The following is a 21,535-nucleotide window of genomic DNA, read 5'->3' as shown; positions in this document are numbered from 1 at the left end:
ACTGTATATTCTGAGTTTATATACATACAGATGTGGCCACATGATGATGTCGCAATCAATACACATTTATCTTCAGCAGGTACATACCTGTATTTCTGTTTATGTAACAGTCTAATATCAATTGACATGTGCGGCATGTTTGTCAGTTACGCTTCCTTATGTAGAAAAGATATAGACACCTGAAACCAAAGGGGCATAACTCCTACAAGACTGAATGTATCTTAATGTCACTATAGGCATGCTATTTACATAAAGACATTTCATTTTTCTCTGCATTGAGATCATATTGGTTTAACAGGACAGTATACTAGTCACACAAATAACGGGGTTGTTCTAATTCCCAACATGCTGATTTTGACATGAGAATGCACAAACATATTTATATTGTCCATGGCTACAGATTTAGAGATATAATGACCCCAAGCTAGTCTTCTGCTGGTCTTGGTGAATATCTCACAAATCTTGGTTACCATTGCACCCCTAAATCTCTTCAGGATAAATTCTTCCTGTATTTTGAATTATACATTAATTAAATGTTTAATATATAATTTATAAATGTGTTGGATCTAGTCTGGTACTTCCTGATCAGACCTCAGTGACCAACAGGTATCACAAAACAATTTTGTTCCAAGAATGTCTATAACTTAAATATTCCAAAGTTCCACATTGCTTAACCCTTTCACCCCTATGTAACCTTAGTAGACTCTACCATGTATTGATATGGTTGAGTCCATTATGGTCTACAGTGGTGAAAGTGTTAAATGTTCTAAAGTTCCACATTTCCTCTCAAAGGTGCTAAAATGTTCAAAAATTCCACATTTCTTTTTAAAGGTGTTTAAATATTCCAAAGTTCCATATTTCCTCTCAAAGGAACTGTTGTTTAGTCAAGAGGTGATATTAAAACATACATCCATATTTTACTCTTTGAAGGTATATATACAAAATAAAAAGGCCCACAGTGGCATAGTGATTAAGGTGTCTGACATCTATGATCACTAGCCCATCAAGTCCCGGCTTTCCTCCACTACCAAAACCTGGCACATACTTATATGACCATAGATGTTTATAAGACATAATATAAAGCACAACCCCCCCTCCCCCCNCATGACCCCTAGACCTTTCTGCAAGTTCTTGTGCTTCTTCAGGTGGACTGATGTTATTAGGGTTTTCCATTTCGGATGGAAATCCCTATTGTTTTCGTTATGTTTTTTCTTACTTTTCTTATTTCCACAGATCTTGTTATCACTTTATCTCAAGAACGAACAAAGATGTAACGTTCACATATCAGCACATGATAAAGGACAACGATCTCATGACACTCGAACAAAATCATGATAATATAGTTTTGAATATTGTTATTGTTGTTTTCATATAAAAAAATTCGCAAGAACTTGTTTATTTATTATATGGTACCTGCAGCTTAAACATTTATGTTTGTTCAGTAAAATAAAAATGAATATCATTCACTTGATGTTTTTAATATTAGAAAATAGATGTGCCTTTCTGGTATATGCATAGAACAATCCTTTGTCTCCATATCTCATGCATATATATGTACATTAAACATTTTGGTTGCCATATATACACACCTGTAAAATTTCCACCTGTCTGGTTTTACCTGGATTACCTAGGTGAGGATCTACTACACTTCATTAGTTACTTTACATCGCCTAATTGCAAGGGACAGTGTCGTGTCGTTCAAATCCATCCTTCAAGTTTCGCTTCCCACTTCAGATAATGTTGCCCAACAACCACTGGTGCAATCTGATGTATAATACAGACAACTTCTAAAAAACCAGCAGCTTCGATCCTGGTCAGTCGTGATGATATTTCTACAACTAAGTTATTGCATCTTGAATTCTATGATGCATGGGCATGTGCACATACAATTTGGTGCATTCGTCGATTCATTGATAATAACATTTTAATTATTCAATATCATGGTGTTTGCAAAAACGATGCGGAGTCTGAGGAATTTACAGTGGGGCAAGCACAGCCTATTAGTTGTAAGTGTTTAGAAGTTTATCTAAGAAAATTTGTTTGTTTACGTGTTTGGCTTCTGAACAGGATAATAATGGTGTCTAAGTTTGATGATGTTGCCAATCATGAGCTATTTAAAATATTTATTGATATATCACCTAGTAAAATTGATATTTTTTTGCATGACAACTAAATTACTTGATCCAAGGATCATAAAAGTTTTTGTCAATGCAGATTATCTAATAATCATTACTATGTGAAAATGAGATTTTGCAAGCATATAGATGTGTACATATTATGTTAATATTGAATTCTTCTACAAATTTGAAATGATTTCCCAACAGAAAGGCTTCTTTTATGAAATTTGAACTTAAATATTCTGAAAGCCATTTATTATGTGAACCAGCGGTACCCAGAAAGACACCATCTAAGGGAAAAGTGGAAATGGAACATCATTAAAGGTGCAATTGTAGATCTGTCTTAGAAGGAACGTAGCTCAAAAATTAGTTGGGGCGCAGTAATTTTGAGTCATACACGCTTTCATAGTGAAATGTTACATTAGTAATAATAATTTGAGGTTCTTATATACCGCTTTGTCACAACCTAGTTTGTAGGTCGTCTCAAAGCAGTTCACAAATTATTATCCGTGGTTATAGGGCCTTTGCAACCAGCCAATATCTTTCTCAACTCCCTGGGGAGCAAACAACCGGTGCTGCCATTTCGACACTCACAAATAGCATTTTACAATTCTAGCACTACCCATCCACGTACTCATTTACAGCTAAGTAGACTGGAACAAGCGGAGTAAAGTATCTTGCTCAAAGATACAACACAGTGTCGTGACGAGAGTCGAACTCGCAACCCTTCGGTCACGAGCCCGGCGTCCTACCACCAGACTACCGTGCCTCCTTTGACTACAACTTAGATTTAGTCAAACCATAACACCTCACCCAGTTGTATCCCGACAAATGCATTAGGTTTAGATTTGAGAGAGTATATATGATGCAAAAACAACAATATTTCATTGCATTTGGTCTATGGTAAAGATTTCCTGTTGCTCTCTTTCAGTTTAAAAAAGTTAACATTCAGTGTCGGATGAGATAATGTACATGTTCTCTGGTAGTACTTGTCTTAATGTGTTTTCAGCCATGATGAAAGTGATGTAAACTCATTCACCCCAGTAGACACTCTTGAACTCTTCCAACTCAAGTGTTGGAATAGTTCATTATGAAATTTCAGGGTAGAGTGAATTCAGTTGGCTAAGAAAAGTTAAGAAGAATTTGAAAAAAATCTGAATATGATTTTCCATTCGACTTATGAGTTTATTATATGATGAAAATGAAAAAAATGAATATGATTTTCCGTTCGACTTATGGCTTAGTTTATTACCGGTATATGTTAAAAAATAACAATGTCTATAAGACCATCAGAAGAACATTATTATGTGATGATTGATTTATAGTGCAATTTATTTCTGATTGAGTATTTTTTTCGTATTTCCTGTTTTATGTTGTAATTTTGTTGTTACAAAGAACAGACATGCGTAAGAATATTCTCAGCTGCCAGGTATATTTCCTAAATATTAATGCTCTCTTTTGTAAGTTTTCCACAAAAATAACTTGAGCAAGTCTAATTGTTAGGTATATGGATTATACAATGACTCAAACAATAGTCTAAGTGAAATATATCTGTAGGTATCACAGATATATTATTTAGGAAACTGCAAAAGCTTATACACTTAAAGCTGAAGTTTTGTCTGAAGATTCATGACACGGTAGAGGTATATAAAGGATACTTTTTGTCAGGTAACATTTTGAAGATTCATGTTTTGTTAAGAAAATGACTCTTCTTTTAAAGTTACAAACCAAAACACTCAGGGACCATCTGCCTTAAACAAAAGGATTGAATTTGACACTGGGTGAAAATAGTTTTCTGTAGATAACTTATAATTGTCAGGTTATCTTTATTTTGTTAAAAAAATGTATGAAGCCTCATTTGCAAATTCTGGTTTCACACGATAATTTATATGGAAGTGTTTACAACAGCATTATGCAGGCGTGTTGAGTGAAATGTAAATTCATGTCCTCGCATTTCAATTAAGAACGTAATTTGAAAATACGCAATATTTGGTACAGTAATACAGTCTTAAAAAGTGGGAAGGGTGATCTTATCACCAGGCGTAAACAAGTGTAATTCCTTTGTCACTGGAGAGTGATGTCTCCGTGTTATATTTAAAAGGCCTGAGGGCGAAAATATCACGGTTTGTGTTTATAAATAATTCTTGTAATACTAATAGTCGAGGAGTCTCTAGAGTGTATTGAGAACATACATCCAAATGTTAAGTTCAATGGAGTTAATGTATAACATTCTTGAGATATATAGTCTGGTGATTTTAAAAGATGGTTACAAACAGGGTACATTTGCATGGAATTACATCTTACCTAAGGGTAAGAAAGGGCAGCTTCACTCAACTGCATATATTGAAAAATCTTTCGAATATTACATTTTTTTTGTTGAATCTTTAATAAATTTACTTTGTATAGGGTTCATTCAATATCATGAATTTGCTCAAATTTCCTTGAAATCTGTTCAATACATGTCAGTTTTTCAGACATTCTTTAAAACAATATACATTTATATAGGTGATGCAATATTTTTCTCAAATGTATTATTTTAACTTGGAAAATCCATGAAAAGAAAATGAGTGTTTTAAAAACAATTGCAGGAATGTTAGGAAATGTATCGTTTTCATAAAGGAGATAGGTTTGTATTTTTTTACAAAGGAAATATCAATGTAAAACAATTACATTCAGGGACCTATTTTTGTTCTCCTCCTCTGATATTGCATAATTCACCCTTTCACCCCTGAAGACACATTTGAACTCTTCCCATTCAAAGGTTGGGGAAAAGTTCATTAAAATATTTCAGGGGTGAATGAGTTAAGGGTGATCCAGTTGATGATGTCATCTTGATCCAACGTAAAGAGATATAACGCTATTGTCCATCACACAATTGGATCTGTTTACTATTGTGGGTTTGAATATCGTTAAAGGTCGTGAGGTCTTAGTTCCGCTTTACTGACTGACCCAGGATAAAACGTCACAGTTTAGAGGTGATCTACGTAGGTGAAAATAAACTTTACATGTAAATAGAACACGCTTAAAGAATGAATACAAGATACTATAGCCAAGTTTAACAAAAGAAGTTTCAATCGCTCAACCTTGACATTCTCTGGTACATCAATATAAGGAAACGTATGATTTGTGAATCTATTTATCAATGTCTGGGTCCGAAGAAAACAGTCTCCTGTGGTAGGATAGCCAGAAAAATGTTAAAAATTATGCTAAAATTTGTTATTCATGTCATTTTAGCTGCACCAACATTGACTGGTACATCAGGATATTTTGTGAAATCACTCATGTGACACGGTGTTCGGTGGTGTATGAGACAGTGACAGTTAGATGTAGGTAACATATTGACGTGAATCAGTGTCACTACAACACATATGTACATAATAGTCAGCTAGTTCGTTACAGTATATTAATAGGCTTAAGGTATTGCTACCTAATTGATCCTGTGGGATTAATTTTTATAACTTTTTTTATAGTTAGGAACTTTACTAAGCCTCTGCAGTGGTGATATAGTAGCCTATATTGTACCTGTGTACATCTGTATATCGTGGAATTTATGTGAAAGGTGTTTATCTTACGAGGACCTTGCATTGACATCTAGACATTTTATATATGTCGGTCAAAATGAAACAGTTCGGTGGGACTATTCGCTTGAGGAGGAATATACCAATAATTACTGATAATGAGGTATGTATCGATGCTCAAAATGCTTTTTTTTTTAAATTCCCTGCAAACAGAGCAAAATTATGCGCTTATAGATTATCTTTATGCAAGGAAATTGTGGTCTTTACGCCATGAAACAAACAGTTTAAGATAAAACAAATGGAATCCCTGAAATTATTGGATAAATGGCTCATTGCCCCTGTGAACATGACAGTTGAGGACCATAACACCTTTGACCTTGTGTCACCCTACACCGATAGCTCCATCAATGTTTACAGTTTTCCAATGGGGTTTATGTACCTCTGTGGCCCACAATAGTGGAACAGTTATATGTTTATAATGCTGTGGACTGCACTCATTATAAATATTGGTTGTAAAGGGTTTAATGTCCTATCAACAGCCAACGTTATTAATATAAAGGACCTGATGCAACAGATTGAGTTCAAATAACATTACTAAGAACATATAAGTGTAAACGTTGAAACATAAAGATATCCATGCATTTCAAATATTTTGTTCTAAAAGTTTTTTAAACTGATAGCAACATACCCTGTCCCACTGTACTGTGGTTTTTAGCTCATCTGGTCCAAAGTGAGGTTATGCTGTAGTCAGGTGTACGTAGTCTGTCCGTCCGTCCGTCCGTCCGTCCGTCCGTCCATTGTCCGTCGTTAAGCGTCAATACTTTACTTTTAAACAACTTCAAGGCCTAGGGTGATGATATTTGGCCAGAAGCAAACTGGGATGAAGGGCTACCAATGTTGTTCAAATAAATGATCTTCACCAATTTTCTAGGTCACAGGGGTCAAATATGTTAAAATCTTTAAATAACTTCTTCTGAATAACCAAAATGTCCAGGGTGATGATATTTGGCCAGTAGTATGCTGGGGTGAAGGGCTACCAATTTTGTTCAAATTGTATTCAAGGTCACAGGTGTCAAATTTGTTTGAAATCTTTAAAACAACTTCTTCTGAATAATCAAGAGGTCCAGAATGTTGATATTTAGCCAGTAGCATACTTAGATGAAGGACTATCAATCATTTTCAATTGCATGACCTTGACCCACTTTCAAGGTCACATTTGGTCAAATATGTATAAATATTTAAATGACCTAATTTCAATAAACAAAAGGATAGGATGGTGATATTTTGCAAGTTTCACCCTCAGATCAAGGGCTATAAAATTTGTTCAGCATAATGGACCTTGTTTCGACTTTCAAGGTCACAGTGGTGACATTTTTTAAAATCTTTTAATATGTTCTTTTGAATGAATTTCAATCATAAATACTGATATTTTGCCTGTAGCTTTATTTTAGATCACTTTCATGGTTACAAGTGTGAGATTTATACCAGGTGAGTGATGCAGGCCCATTTGGCCTCTTGTTCATATACAGAGTAGCCTCCCCTTAACTTCGGATTGGACATAACTGTAGCAAAATATTAATTGGGCCACGACACTTTCGTTGACCAGGTAGCTGAATCCGTTAGAGCGATAGTTTAAATAATGCTTGATAACAATGAAAATATGTGTAGATATAAAGTATGAAAAGTAATTTTACAGAACACTTTTCCTTCACTACTTATTATTGAATCATGTACCTCCTAGGACGTTACTCCATAGACAACTTTGTTGTAATTGATTCTCGTAGATCTACAATGTTTTTCATTGTGATTGTCTATGAGTCTACTGTTAAGTTCTAACTCTGATGCACACTTGGTTTGACAATGTCGATGCCATGGCATAAAGACGTATATATGCTGCTTTCGCCTATCCCAGTTGCAATAGTGAAACGGTCCAAACGACACAATCGTGGATAAAACTTGCAACTTGTTCACTCCCCATGTTGTAAGAGAAAAGAAGCTGTAGTTTGATAGTGGTATCGTACATTGTCTGGTGAAATTCATTTTCCAAAGGCTTGTTTAATTTTGACTTGAGGAATGTCTGCAAAATATCTACCTATGTAGAGAGTTGACAAGTTAAAAGATCATTTTCATTTCAAATATATTTTATTAAGCCCTAGTAGTGTGTGGCATGTATTGTTAACCTTGTATGTATACCTACATCCACACAAGCCTAAGGTAATAGGTTTGTGACAACATTTTCTTCAGATTTTGTAGTTATATTGCTTTGAAATAAAGAAAATTTTCTGCCACAAAAAAATATAGGTTGTCAGAATTTTAAGGATTTTAAATGGAAATTTATGTAAAAAGGAGTGAATTTTGTGAAAAAATGAAAGACACAATTTTTTGCAAAATAATGTCAAGAAAAATGTTACTGCCATAGATTAGTATTGCATTAATGTATATCAATTTAATAAATGCTGAAATTGTGTAAAATAAATGATCTATAAACGATTAAAAATTGACATTTTATAATAAAACCATATATATATATCCACATAGTAATTGCATGTAAGAGTTATCTTTCTTGAAAAACTTCACAGTAGTGAAATAGGTAGCCAGTTTCCTGAAGTACAGAAAAATGGACACATGTGACTCATTGATTAAAAATCAACTGAATTAATGTCTGGATTGCTTTGAAATACTTTAATATTGAGAGAACACACTGTTCTATCAATAATAAACATACAATATTCATCACAACTCTAGACTCATTAGAATATGCGGAAATTGTTATACTGTCTCCCTACATTGGATTTTCAACTAGGGATGTACTTCCTATTTCCGTTTATCAATACACTCATTCGACCTTAAGGATTCCGGGCGTACAACTGCCAAAAACTGTAACTTCACATTGGAAACTGTTTTTTTCAGCTACGATATAGCTTTGATAAATCAATTCTGAAATGAACACCATACCCTGGGGGACTGTTTATGCAAAAAAATAAAGATGAAATTAACCAAACAATCAACAATAAACGTTCGGAGTGTAAAAAGAGCTTAATCGAGTGGACTATTCAGACCTTGTACTTCAGATTGTCATATGTTACTGTTCTATCTGACTGAGCTACTTCATCAGCGTAAGTGTTCTGGCAAATCAAAACTGTGCTACAGTTATATCTGTAATAAAATTAAGGGGAGGTAATACAAAAAAAACCCCACAGTGCAGTGGGACAGGGATTCATAAGATTTGTGTTTGCATCAAAACATTTTTGGGACCTTAACCTTTGAACTTTACCTGTGACCTTTCTTAAGTGTTTGTATTTAGGTCAGGTATGGACCAAGTAATATAGCTACGATTACTGAACGTCACATGGAAATGCTTCTCTGTGAGTAAATCATGCTGCATTAGGGCTTTTAACCTTTAAACCACTGTGACCTTGCAAATGCTTTAGGTCTTAAGTTGGGTATCCGTGTCTTACAGATAAATTTCAAGATGTATAAAAAATGTAAGTGGAATTATAGGCACAGGCCTAGGCATTGCCAATATTATAAGACTCTTTCATACCCAGGGCTGTTGGATAAGGAAATTCCTTCAGAGGGTTGTATTTCCCTATGCTACACCTCTGGGCATGAAGAGCTTTTTTTTAGCAAAATGAATCAGTCAGCTAAATCAAGCATACCCCATGATTGCAAACATGGTTTTCGCGGAATATTAAATATAACTAACATGGTCACCATATTGTAAAAGGTTCTGTTTTCATCGGGTCGCCTTTTCCTCAGTTGTGCCGGCATAGGACTTTTCCGAATTCGTGACGTCCCATCATTGTTGAGCAACTGTGACTTTATGTCTCATGAAGCGGTGTATAAGATAAAAAAAAAATCTCTCCAAAAAGGTTGGAAAGGTATACAGTACTTTATCAAAAAACTTTAATTTGTACAGTGACAATTGAAAGTTGATATATGTGTCCTCATTTACATACCCCCTAGATGTTTGGAAAATGGTTGACCTGTTGTAATCCGCTTCATTTGCTGTTCTTTGTCTTTTTTTTTGAGATGATATTTCAGAATGTCACATGGTTTACTCTTTCACCAGTGGTGGTCGGGTTGCGCAGTGGATAGCGCACTTGCCTTTCACCAAGGCGGCCGGGTTTGGTTCCCCGATTGGATGTGAAAAGGAATGGGATCACCTGCTCGACCACGTGGGTTTTATTCGGGTACTCTGGTTTCCTCCCACAATAAAGACCCCCTGCTGTGTGCTGACATCCAGACCAACAAGAGTGTTTAATATAAGTTATAAAAACTTGTTTCATAATTGTTCTAAAATAATTAAAGTTTATATATATTATCACCAATTGACATTGTTGTCATGGGACACTTAAGCTGCAATAATAAAACTTCTAAATATTTACGTAATATCAGTAATATCACAAATGAAATGCTACCAATAGTATATTGATATACCTGTGAATGGTATGTAAATAGGGCAGTATTTTTTAACTTCCAACAACTTCCTGGTAGATTTAATGTATACAGAATCCTAGATAGAATTGTTAGCTTAAAAATTATTAACTCCAATTTTCCAAATACAAATGTATCTAATTCTTATTGATAATTCATAAACATTTTCCAAGAAAAAAAATATTGCTTACCTCTGCTTTCTGCTTATCAGCCGAATTAATTTCAAACAAGCACATTTAATGTCAGATTTAGATTTTTTTTAATATTCATAACCTATATGTGTATTTCATGTTTCGTGTTATACTGAGCTATTTTCCATATCTGGTCCCACTGTATATGGGTACATGGTGCCTTTAACTAGAGCTTACACTGGAGTCCTGTCAAATCATACACAGGAAGTGAAGTTTACCTATGTGTCAACGTAGTAAACTATAGGGAAGTAATACTTTAATGAGATTTAGTGTCGCAGCCAGGCATTGTTATCAAGATGTCCGAGCCAGCTAAACCGTCTGATGTGGCCATCCTCCCTTCATTTGAGGAGGACAGAGTCTTATACTGGATGATGAGGGTCAGTTTGTTGTTTACTTGTATAAGGTGCTATAATTCGTATAATTGGGTTTGTTTAAACATATTTGATCGACAACATATTGACAAAGGGATTAGTCGGTAAGTTTTTCCAACTGATCATGATCAATTGACTTCTAATGTATATTTGGGTGAAATATCGACATAATGTAAAATATTAATAATTTTTCGTAAAGACAGTTGCCTTAGGAGAGTCGTCGGCAAATGTATATTAGGGATGTTATAATTGTTTTTAGGCAGGTGACTGTGCATTGTATTCATTCTGTGACTTGTATACATTGTGAATGTTCATGTACAATTTTATGTGGTATACTAATTTTGTGTAGGATATAACATTAGTTTCAAACCTTAATTTTAAAAGTCGATATGTGATCTGTTTGAAGAAGTCCTAAAGTAATGGGTTTGTTCTGACGAAATTTAATCTATAGTGACACCTATCTGTAAGATACTTATAATTTAGATTATGTTTTTACATATGTGTACATGCATATGTGGGACTTTCTCAATCGTACAGGGGTGAGGTGGCCATATAGGATAAGACAAAGTAGAGGGTATAACACTAAATACATTGTGTTAAAGTCTTAACTATTTTAATTCTTTCGATGTCTGATATTTCTAACTGGTTTGTAAATGTTTCACAGTTTAAAGTCACCTCTGATGACTTCCTTCATTTATGATGGGGCACTGAAGAGCTATTTATAAGTACCTACTACAATAAAATGTCACACCCATAAGTTTATGTACGTCGCGAGGTCACGCAATTCTGACGAGCTAACAAGAAATTTCATAGTTTAAGTTTGTACATTTATACATTTAACATGCACACTTTATGACCAAAAAAAATCTTCCTTTTCATGTTCAAGATAAAGTGGGGTGGAGTGGAGAGGTTTAATTCTTCCCCATGTTTATACAATTTTATTGGGGGTTATAAGAACTGTGCAATAACAAACTGTACATGTAACCTGATTATGTCCCTGTATTAGGGTAATTTATGACCTGAACTGGGAAGAAGATCTCCCAGCAGTGCGTGATATACCTGGTAGTGTTAAAGGTGGTATAAATACTGTGTCGGTCATTGTCATGTTTCCTGGTCTTGTTAACTCCTGACACAATCACAAATACATTAGCACCTTGTGAACATATATATTTTCTTCAAATTATTTGACGTGTCATTTTAGAATTGGTAAATGAGAGTTGAGGCTTGAATCCATAATTTGTCAAACAGGGTGGCAGGCATGAAATTCCAATTAATAGATAAAAAAAATCAATTAACATAGGTTTGAATGACGTTTAAAAGAAAAGAAAACACTTTCTAACAGGGGTACATAATTTAACTCATTTACCCCTGAAGACACATTGGAACTCTTCCAATTCTAAGGTTGGAATAGTTCATTATGATATTTCAGGGGTGATGATGACCATGACAGGGTTGTGCTGGGTTTACTGGCTTTTATCAAAATTAGGTTAACTAGCTTCAACACATTGAATGTAACAAATGTTATTTGTGTTTTCTGGAAATGATGTAATATACATAATGTACGTATACGATCGATAGGAAAAGAAACGAGTAAAATTTATAGAAGTGATCATGCCCTTGCTAAACATGGATGTCTCAAAAAAAATGAAAACACATTTGTATATAAGGCATTTCAGTGATACATTGCAGTGTAGACAAAGTTATTGTCAAATGTTCGGAGCACCAAGCTTCTTTTTATGTACCAGGAACATCTAAATGATCACAGCCACGTCCCTTAACACCACTTATCATGACAAAGTCCCCATATGGATTCTAGATATAGCCAGAAAGAAAAATGAAATCCTTGTTCATTTTGAAATGGCATTCTTGAATTACATGATTCATTTGTTAGGATCCCGGATATGCTTTAACTGAAAGAATACACCTGCCGAAACAGCTTACCTTATATAATTTTCTCTACAGATTCGTATAGCTGTGTTCGACTACTGATGCATAACGATTACCATCGGTTTGTACACATAAGCCCTGCCCTACAAATCAATGTAATTATTGTATAGGACATATAGATATATATATACATGCTTTAATATTTCTTAACACTATAAAGGTTACCTTGTCCGTTTACATTACCTGTTTGAGCACTGATTTGTACATGAGAAGTGGAAAACTGTCAACGAACATATAAAATGATTTAATGTTCATGTAAATTTAATCATAGAAGGACATGACAATGAGACAGTATCCACTACCCTCCTTATGATATGACCTGTTTTTGGGATGTACTGTATTTCCCGGGGAGGGGGGGTCTGGTAATAAGCCCACCCCATGGTTCAGGTTGTTTCAATTTGTAGTAATTAAGGTAAAGGTACCAACAAATTGACTCATTCACCCTTGAAATTTCATAATGAACTATTCCAGCCCTTGAATTGGAAGAGTTCAAATGTGTCTTCAGGGGTGAATGAGTTAAACTAATAATAATATTACCATTGTTACTATTGTTAACCCTTCTCAAAAGAGGTATTTTACATAAATTACAAGTTGCCATGCAATTTACAGGAAAATAGTTGTTTGAAATTGGAATGATTGAGGATAGAAATCAAAAAAAAGAAAACACAAAAACAGCAGGGGTTCAACTTGAGACTTTGGTAGTACAAAGTCTTAGTGCTTTATCTATTTTGTTATCGAGGAACTGTAACTGCATAGCATCAAAATGATTGTCCAATTTAAGGGTCGCAAATCAGATTATAAAAAACTTGACAGGGGAAGTCACTCTAAGCGAGAAAAACTCCTTTTGGGTGGCTTCATCTTCTATATAGAAGGTTGAATATTACATGTCCAGAAAACTCTTTAGTGGAGGTCTTCTTTGTGATTATAACTGTTGCAGTCAGGTACTCTTTATCATAAACTTTATTGATGCTCTTAAAAATCATTAAAATGAAACATAATTACTTATTCTTCCACTGTATGTATGAGACGTTCCAGGCTGTCAACAAATATAAATGATGTAATGTTTATGTATGTCTAATAAATCAAGATATGATATGGTCATGTGTCTTTATCTACAACTTCCTGATGGTACAATCTCTTTATGATATGAACATTATCTATCTGTGTGCTTTGAACCCTGGGATGTCAAGTGATAAGCCCAGCCTATTTTTCTCGGGATGTTGGAACAAATTTAGCTTGTTGTTTCTGAAAATCATTGAATGATATATCATGATAATATATTGCCACTCTACTATATATAAGATGTTCAACGAATATAACCCTGGAATGACATCATAATAATAAAATAAACTTTATTTATTTTACAACAATTATGAAACAAGTTATTTCAACTTATATTAATCACTCTTGTTGGCCCAGATGTTAGCGCACGGGGGGAGGGGGGGGCTTATTGTGGGAGGGAACTGGAGTACCCGGAGAAAACCCACGTGGTCAGGCAGGTGACCCCATACCTTTTCACGTCCGATTGGGGAATTGAACCCCGGCTGCCTTGGTGAAACGCAAGTGCATTATCCACTGCACCGCCCAGCCACCTGACATCATGCCCGGTGATAAGCCCACAATATTGTTTGTATGTTGGAAGGAAAAACTGTTGATTTGATAAATCGGTGAAATGATAACAGTTAACACCATGATCTATATATAGAGGTATTACACCTACTTTATATATTGCATCAGGAAATTTTCATGCAGTAAACTATTTCGCCCTTCACTGGTAAAATCAATCGTTGCACAGTATTCATTTTCGAATTTTACAGTAGCATTATGTGATAATTTTTGTAGAAAGCCAGTTATGGTAGCTAACAACAGCATATTATTCCATATCGGGATTACTAGACACTGTCAGTGTGCTCAAACCATACATTGTATAATATGCTTCCTCGTCATAAACTACCTCTGTTATTGACATTTAATATTTGTCAAGCAATTATATAGGATACAGTATAGGAAGTTGATAGCTGTTAAAACTAAGGGCTATTCCAGATATGAATATAAAGAGGGAAAGAGAAGCACTTGTTATCGATATTGCATGGGCAGTTGTGTCTAAAAAGAATCGTCCATTATTTAATAGCATATCTAAGTGGTGAGGGTTTAAACTTTTTTGTGACCCACCACCAACAGATAACAGTGACATCTAAAAAGTGATTGTTACAAATTTGAATAGTGGGTTCACGGGTTGAGGGTTGGGGAGATTGTGAGAGTGATGATTCCACAAGACAGTTTCAACGTTTCAGTTGTATTTATTTACAGGTCTGCAAATTGTACATATAGTTACAATTTCTTCTCAATAATATCCACAGTCAATCTGGTACTCCTATCTTGCATATAGCAATCTCTCATTATTGCATGGTGCTGGGGATATAAAAAAGTATCCACTTTTAATTTATTTCCGGTGAAGCCCTGATGACAATTACTGTTAAAATTAACTGACTGTGTTCTTCTCTTGATGTTTTGCAGGGCCTGAACGGGTTTGAGGAGTTACGGAAGTACATTAAACAGGGCTGTGAGTTCTGTAAGGATGTGTCCATCATACTAGCAGAGAGGTAAGTAACACTGAGAGGGACGTGCCGAGACCCGTGGTGTGATTGGCTGGAAGCGCAGCCATTTTTTTCGCATAAATTACCGGCCAACCAACACTGCCTGTTTTGGCATGAGGCTGACGTCAACTTCATTGATATACAAAAAGTGGCTCGATGACTGCAAAAAACATTGAAACTCTGAAATGGCGTGTGTTTTTGGAGGAAACGGAGATCATGTTCGCGAGAGTAGAATACATTTACTTGCATATAGGAATTTTTTAAAAGAAAAATTATCCATCTTTCCAAGGGTACTAAGCATTTTTTCATACATCAACTAGAAATGTTGTTTTTGATGCAAGAAAGTTAGTCGTGGTCCACTTTTTGACATTGAGAGCTTTCCACCCGCCCCGTATATATAATCATTGGGGGGTGTCATTTTTACCGAAAATTGATCTAAAATCCCTTATACATGAAAAGTTACTCTGAACACCTCAGTTTAGGTCCAAATATTAGCTGTAACAAATTGTCAGGTCCCTGTGGTATAAGTAACAATCTTAATGCTCCATCTTGTTAACAGTCTCAATTTGTATTCAGATCGTGGGCCCTGCTTCAGGTCAAACAAAAGTATAAGTGCTTCAAAGTTAAAAACATGCATGTATATACACATGTATGTGTTTTATGAGCTGATGGTCTAGAAATTTTATCCTCAATAAATGCAAAAATGATCATGAATTTTAATGGAGTCTGTATGTAGGAGCTCCAATAATGTGTTAGATTTACTGGTAATCATTGCTAACTAAATTCTGATTTCATGGCAAAATGTAAGTACAGTGCACAACTTAATTGATTACAGTTCCTTTGTACCAGGGTACAAGGTGGCAGTTAAATTACGTTGAAGAAATTTATAGCTGTTGTCACATTTTGTTTCCACAGGGCAGAGTTGGAGCAGACATACGCAAAAGGATTAGCAAAACTAGCGGCCAAATTAACAAAATCCTCCAGCAATACTATAGGGTGAGTATATATACAGTAAATAGTCATGCACCCTTTTAGGCAAGGCTAGAAATTAACTTCAAAAACATTAGTCAATCGGGCTAGTAGTATCCATTTTGTTTCAGTCCATGTGAAAATTGATATATTATTCATCTTGCAAATTAATATCTAGTTTTGACTAGTCAATCAGGCTAGCTTTTTTTGAAGCACTAGTCGAGTTGTAGATTTCACTTGTCTCAGACTAACGGGCTACCCTTATTGCCTAGCCCCATAGGTATTCACCATTATGAAGACACACCTTTGATTATACAAAGTTTCGTTATAGATTCAGTATGCCAATAATGATTACAACAGCTTTCTAGGATTCATCCATGATGCTAGGGGCCGAAAAGGTGGAAATATTATATAACTATTGCTGAAATTAGAAGGGGAGGTGTGTAAAGCCTCTTAATAACAGAAAAATGCGGGTGCCCTATCGTAAGTCACGGTGTCCTTCTGTCTGTCATTAATTCCGTTTCCAATGAATCCACTTGGTGATACACTGTGATGTGCAGATGTGCAATAGGGGTTTACAAAGTTCCTAAGGTCAAGGTTACTGTTACTAAAAATAGAATTGGGAAGATATTGTCAAAAATACATCATATAAGGCTAACGGAAGGCCAAACTTTCTAAATATCTTACGATGATACAACGTAATTATATGCAGATGTGCAATAGTGGTTTAAAAAATTCCTAGGTCAAGATCGCTGTTACTAAAAAAAGAACCGGGAATATATTGCCAAAAATACATCAGATAATGGCCTTACAGAAGGCCAAATTTTTTTGAAATTTCACAAAATGGTACATGTCCAATAGGGCTCTCAAAGGTGTTGAAGGGCAATGTTGCCGTTACTTTAAAAAAGTACAGGGTATATACTGTCTTTTGCTTTTGCTTGGTGCTTGTACAGCGGGGCCCTTCCTGACCTGTCAGTATTCTAGTTTATTAATATAGTTATTCTGGTTTTGGTCAGCTTATTAGGTGATAATTCCGATAGAGCATCCCCATGTTTAATTAAAAAGATGGCAAAGCCATCTATGGTGTTTACACAAAGATTAAAATTGCATCATGAATACTACATAGTTGTTCACTTGAATTTTAATTATCAAAATAGAATCTTCAAATAATTTCACTTTCTGTGTTAAGCTTAAGTCAGCACTGAGAAAAAAACATCTTTCCTTAAATTCTGATTGATTAACTTGCACGTTAGAAATCTTTTTAAGCAACAAGGAGTCTATAAAATGTTAAATCTATACACTTCACAGCCAGATATGTACCTGTTAACGAGTTTTAGGAATTTACCTGTACAGGTATTGATACAGGTGTCATTAGATCAATAGCTGGTTGATTAACTTTGTTTTTAACAGTCAGGTAAACAGTGTTGGCTGTGACTGGATTGTGTATTTCTCACACCTCAGACAGAGATATCCCATATCATACCCAATGCTAGATTTTTCTATCTCGTCTGATCTATCTGGTACCTTTACGTGATATTTCGTGGAATTTTAGCACAGCTATGTATTCATCCGCACATTAAGGGCTTGAAATTGCCAATCTGCATTATAAGTATTCTGTTTTGTCGTTATATGTATTGTTTTGATGTTGTTAGATATATGATGTTGTAGATGAAATATAATCTACACATGAAATAAGGTGTCTTATTTATATAAATAAGGAAGGACTACATTTTTACGCAGAAGCATTCAAATGTAGCTTTAGAGGTGAAAAGGCCGTATTTCATGGAGGCCCCAGATGGGATACTTGTAGTCTTTAGCAATTATTTTTTTCTCACTAAAAGGTGGTAGAAAAAAAAATCAATTACCTGTTACGGAGCAAGATCGGGTTTTCTCAGTCTTGGGCTAAGATTTGGTTTACGCCTCGTTATGGATTATGTTAGAGAATCTTAGTTCTCGACTGAGAAACCTGATCTCGCTCAGATACAGTTATAGATTTCATTAGTGTTCAAATGTTCTCTAGCTCAGGTTTTGTTGAATCTTCCACAGAATTTTAAAGGTTCAGTAATGTACACACTATTTTGCATATATATATATAGGTCTCATAAGTAATAACGACAGTATGATCCAATATTGGCACTGGATCCAAAAAAACAAATGTTGGTTGGATGCGCATTACTAAATAGATATACGGGCAAAGAAGTAATAACAACAGTGCAGGCAAAGAAATTTGTCCAGTTTGCAGATTCAGCGACCCGCCCCTTAATCAAGACAGGAACATGAAAAATCACATCATATAACAGAGATAAACAGTCACCATGAAACAATAGTACAATAAAAATACTTCCTGCTTTCTCTCTTTAGGTAATATATAATATATGTGCATAGAAATGTTGGAATGTGTACAGAGTTAAATACATAGCCATAACTAGAATTAGGAGATAAGGAAGTATAACTTATGTATACTGTTCACTACTCCAGAATAGACATTTATCACACACCTGTTGAATCTTGTTATAGTAATACAAGCAATTTTCTGACCATGTCTTGAAATACAACGTTCTGTATTGCACATGTGCAATACGGAATGTTGTATTTACCTACTAGCCGGAACTATTTTTATGGGAATCCCCTTGTCATAGCGAACTGAAAAGTTCCCGGTATTTGCAAAACATATCAAAGTTTATAAAATCTTTGTATCGATCTCTACCAAATAAGGAAGGTATGTGATAAAAGCAAGAGCACACACTTGTGTTTTTCTAATGAATCAGAAAGCACTCATTTATTGCGCGAACGCACTCATATATTCATCAGCACAATAAACTCATGCTTTCTGATTCGTTAGAAAAATATAAGTGTGTGGTCTTGCATATATACCACACAGTGAAACCTGTCTAATCCAGCCCCTTAATATTCCAACATACTGTATATCTTACACATTGTTATAATCCCATACCTTTTTTTAAAGTCACAAGTAAGACCTGAGGATTACGACATCTTGTCCAATCAGTGAACTATGGGCTGGGTCCTACATGGTGTCAGATAAGACAGGTTTTGCTGTGTATTGTGATGCAGTCGATACCTGTGTATTACAACATTTTGTCCAATCTGTGACCTATAAACTGAGTCCCACATGTTGTCAGATAAGACAGGTTTTGCTGTGTGTTGAGATGCAGTCCTAATGGTAGATATATGGAGAAAAATACTCTTTCATATGTAACGGTAGGTGGATAGAGAATTCCTCCCTTGGGAATCATAATTGGGGTAAAACCCCAATTTATGATCCCCTCGGAAGGAATTCTCTATCCACCTCCAGTACATATGAAAGAGTCTTATAGTCTTACACACACGGAAATGAGAGAATACATTTTATACTCAAACTGAGTCAAAATAATAATGTAAAAACTATACTTCTAGCTGTTCCATACTTACATTTAGAGTGAACAGAATTTGTGGAAAAAAAGCCATGTACCGCGCGGTATAGGGAATTTTGATGATATAAAAAGTCAGTACGTGTATTGAAATTCTCTCAAAAAATTTGAAGTGGAATGCTGAACAAGTAAATGAGAACAAAAAGTAACTCTAAGATTAACGGAATATTGTTTGTATGCATTTTGTTATTTCAGCATATTAATAAGCAAAAAGGTTAAAAACATTTTCTTTTTTTATTTCAGAACTCTGGCTAATGGCTGGAAAGCAGTTTCTGTCACAATGGAGCAGGAGGCCGAATTACACAAGTAAATATAGGTTCTTTTATATCACAATGGAGCAGGGGGCCGAATTACACAAGTAAATATAGGTTCTTTTATATCACAATGGAGCAGGGGGCCGAATTACACAAGTAAATATAGGTTCTTTTATATCACAATGGAGCAGGGGGCCGAATTACACAAGTAAATATAGGTTCTTTTATATCACAATGGAGCAGGGGGCCGAATTACACAAGTAAATATAGGTTCTTTTATATCACAATGGAACAGGAGGCCGAAATACACAATTAAATATAGATTCTTTTATATCACGATGGTAATTCAGGCAGTGTTCGGCTAGAAGATTTCAGCATTCTTACATCCAGGGGTTATCTGGATGTGGGTTTGGTAATTTGCCATTGAATTCCTGGCCCTTGATATGTGTCGATTGAAAACCTGGAAGGGTATCAGGAAACTGGAAGTTCAGGGGTTAATATATGGGCTGATCATGACCCGTATGTAGACACTTGCATGGGATTTATACATTCTGTGGATGAAGGATCCAAGATCTTTCTGCCAAAATTAATCTCTGGGTTCTGGAAGGAGACGGATCATATATAGAACAAGAGGCCAAGGGCCACGTAGTTCTCGGGACATATGACTGAAGTGTTTGAAACAAGAGACTTTGCACAATTTTACAATTTTTCAAAACTATAGAAATATGTCTGTAAGACACGGATGCTCCGCTCCCTCGGGTATACACACACAGTGTAGTGGGTGCTATACAAGCTATGTTACACATGCTGTGAATTGGCGTGTGTGCTATTTTTAGCATGTCAAAATTCACATGTAAGTTAACTACAAGACTACTAATAACCTTTGAGTACATTTTCAAGGAAATAGAACAACAATCGTATCAAACTTGTAATCGGGCCTCACAATATTCTCCCACAAATGCATATATATATATATAGTTATATCACTGATGCGATTACAAGCAAAACACATAGGTTGTAGCACCCACTACACTGCATGTGTATACATGAGTCCAGAGAGGTGTATATATATCCTGTGAATGGCCCAGGGAACTAAAAATTAAATAAAAAAGATATTTTGAATGGAAATTTGACATACAATTGAAGAAAAATAGAAAGTAATGGGTTGTATGAATTTATGTGACCGTTGCCTCAAAGCCCAATTCTAAATGATTTTTGGACCAGGTGGAAATATACATGTGAGATGGTTGATGATAATCTTGTTTAATTTAAAAAATAAATAAATTTTAATCTATATATTTTCCTTTGAAATTTTTAGAAATTTGTCGACGGCCCTGCAAGAGGAAATCAGCAAACCAATCAAGCACTTGATGGACTCCCAGCACAAGGCCAGGAAACCTGTATGTAATATGCAAAGTTGCAAACATTTTGAGATTTCCATGGGGTGACTCCACGTGATCAAATTTTAAAACATAAATAAAATGTATATCAATACCCCCTAGAAACAAAATGATTCTTTAAGTTGACATATTTTGAGTTGTTCTTTCAGATGAAATCCTTAGATCTTAGAATATAGAAATAGTTTAGGAAATTCACTGGTGGGTAATACTAAATTTAAGGGTCCGAAATCGGGAGTCTCCCTCCTAAATAGGGAGGATTGGCAAGATTGTCTATCTCATACCAAAATCCCCCCCCCCCCCCCCCCC

General features: G+C 35.1%; 1 protein-coding gene across 7 annotated transcripts in view; it reads left to right on the top strand.

Moving 5' to 3' along the window:
- Positions 1–21,535, top strand: part of LOC110460102 (nostrin-like) — a 60,690-nt gene that overhangs the window by 25,352 nt on the left and 13,803 nt on the right. For 4 of the 7 annotated variants that reach the window (XM_021512827.1, XM_021512821.1, XM_021512826.1 and 1 more), the window contains 4 exons: positions 15,099–15,184; positions 16,094–16,174; positions 19,819–19,881; positions 21,148–21,229. In XM_021512827.1, coding sequence (XP_021368502.1) covers positions 15,099–15,184; positions 16,094–16,174; positions 19,819–19,881; positions 21,148–21,229 — 312 coding nt within the window. Of the gene's footprint in view, positions 1–1,905; positions 2,007–5,421; positions 5,799–10,438; positions 10,641–15,098; positions 15,185–16,093; positions 16,175–19,818; positions 19,882–21,147; positions 21,230–21,535 lie in introns of those variants that run through there. The other 3 variants (XM_021512825.1, XM_021512824.1, XM_021512822.1) reach the window with 3 other exon arrangements.

The sequence above is a fragment of the Mizuhopecten yessoensis genome, unplaced genomic scaffold (genome assembly GCF_002113885.1).
Source record: "Mizuhopecten yessoensis strain PY_sf001 unplaced genomic scaffold, ASM211388v2 scaffold10317, whole genome shotgun sequence".
Lineage (NCBI taxonomy): Eukaryota > Metazoa > Mollusca > Bivalvia > Pectinida > Pectinidae > Mizuhopecten > Mizuhopecten yessoensis.
This window is presented reverse-complemented; position numbering and strand designations above follow the sequence as displayed.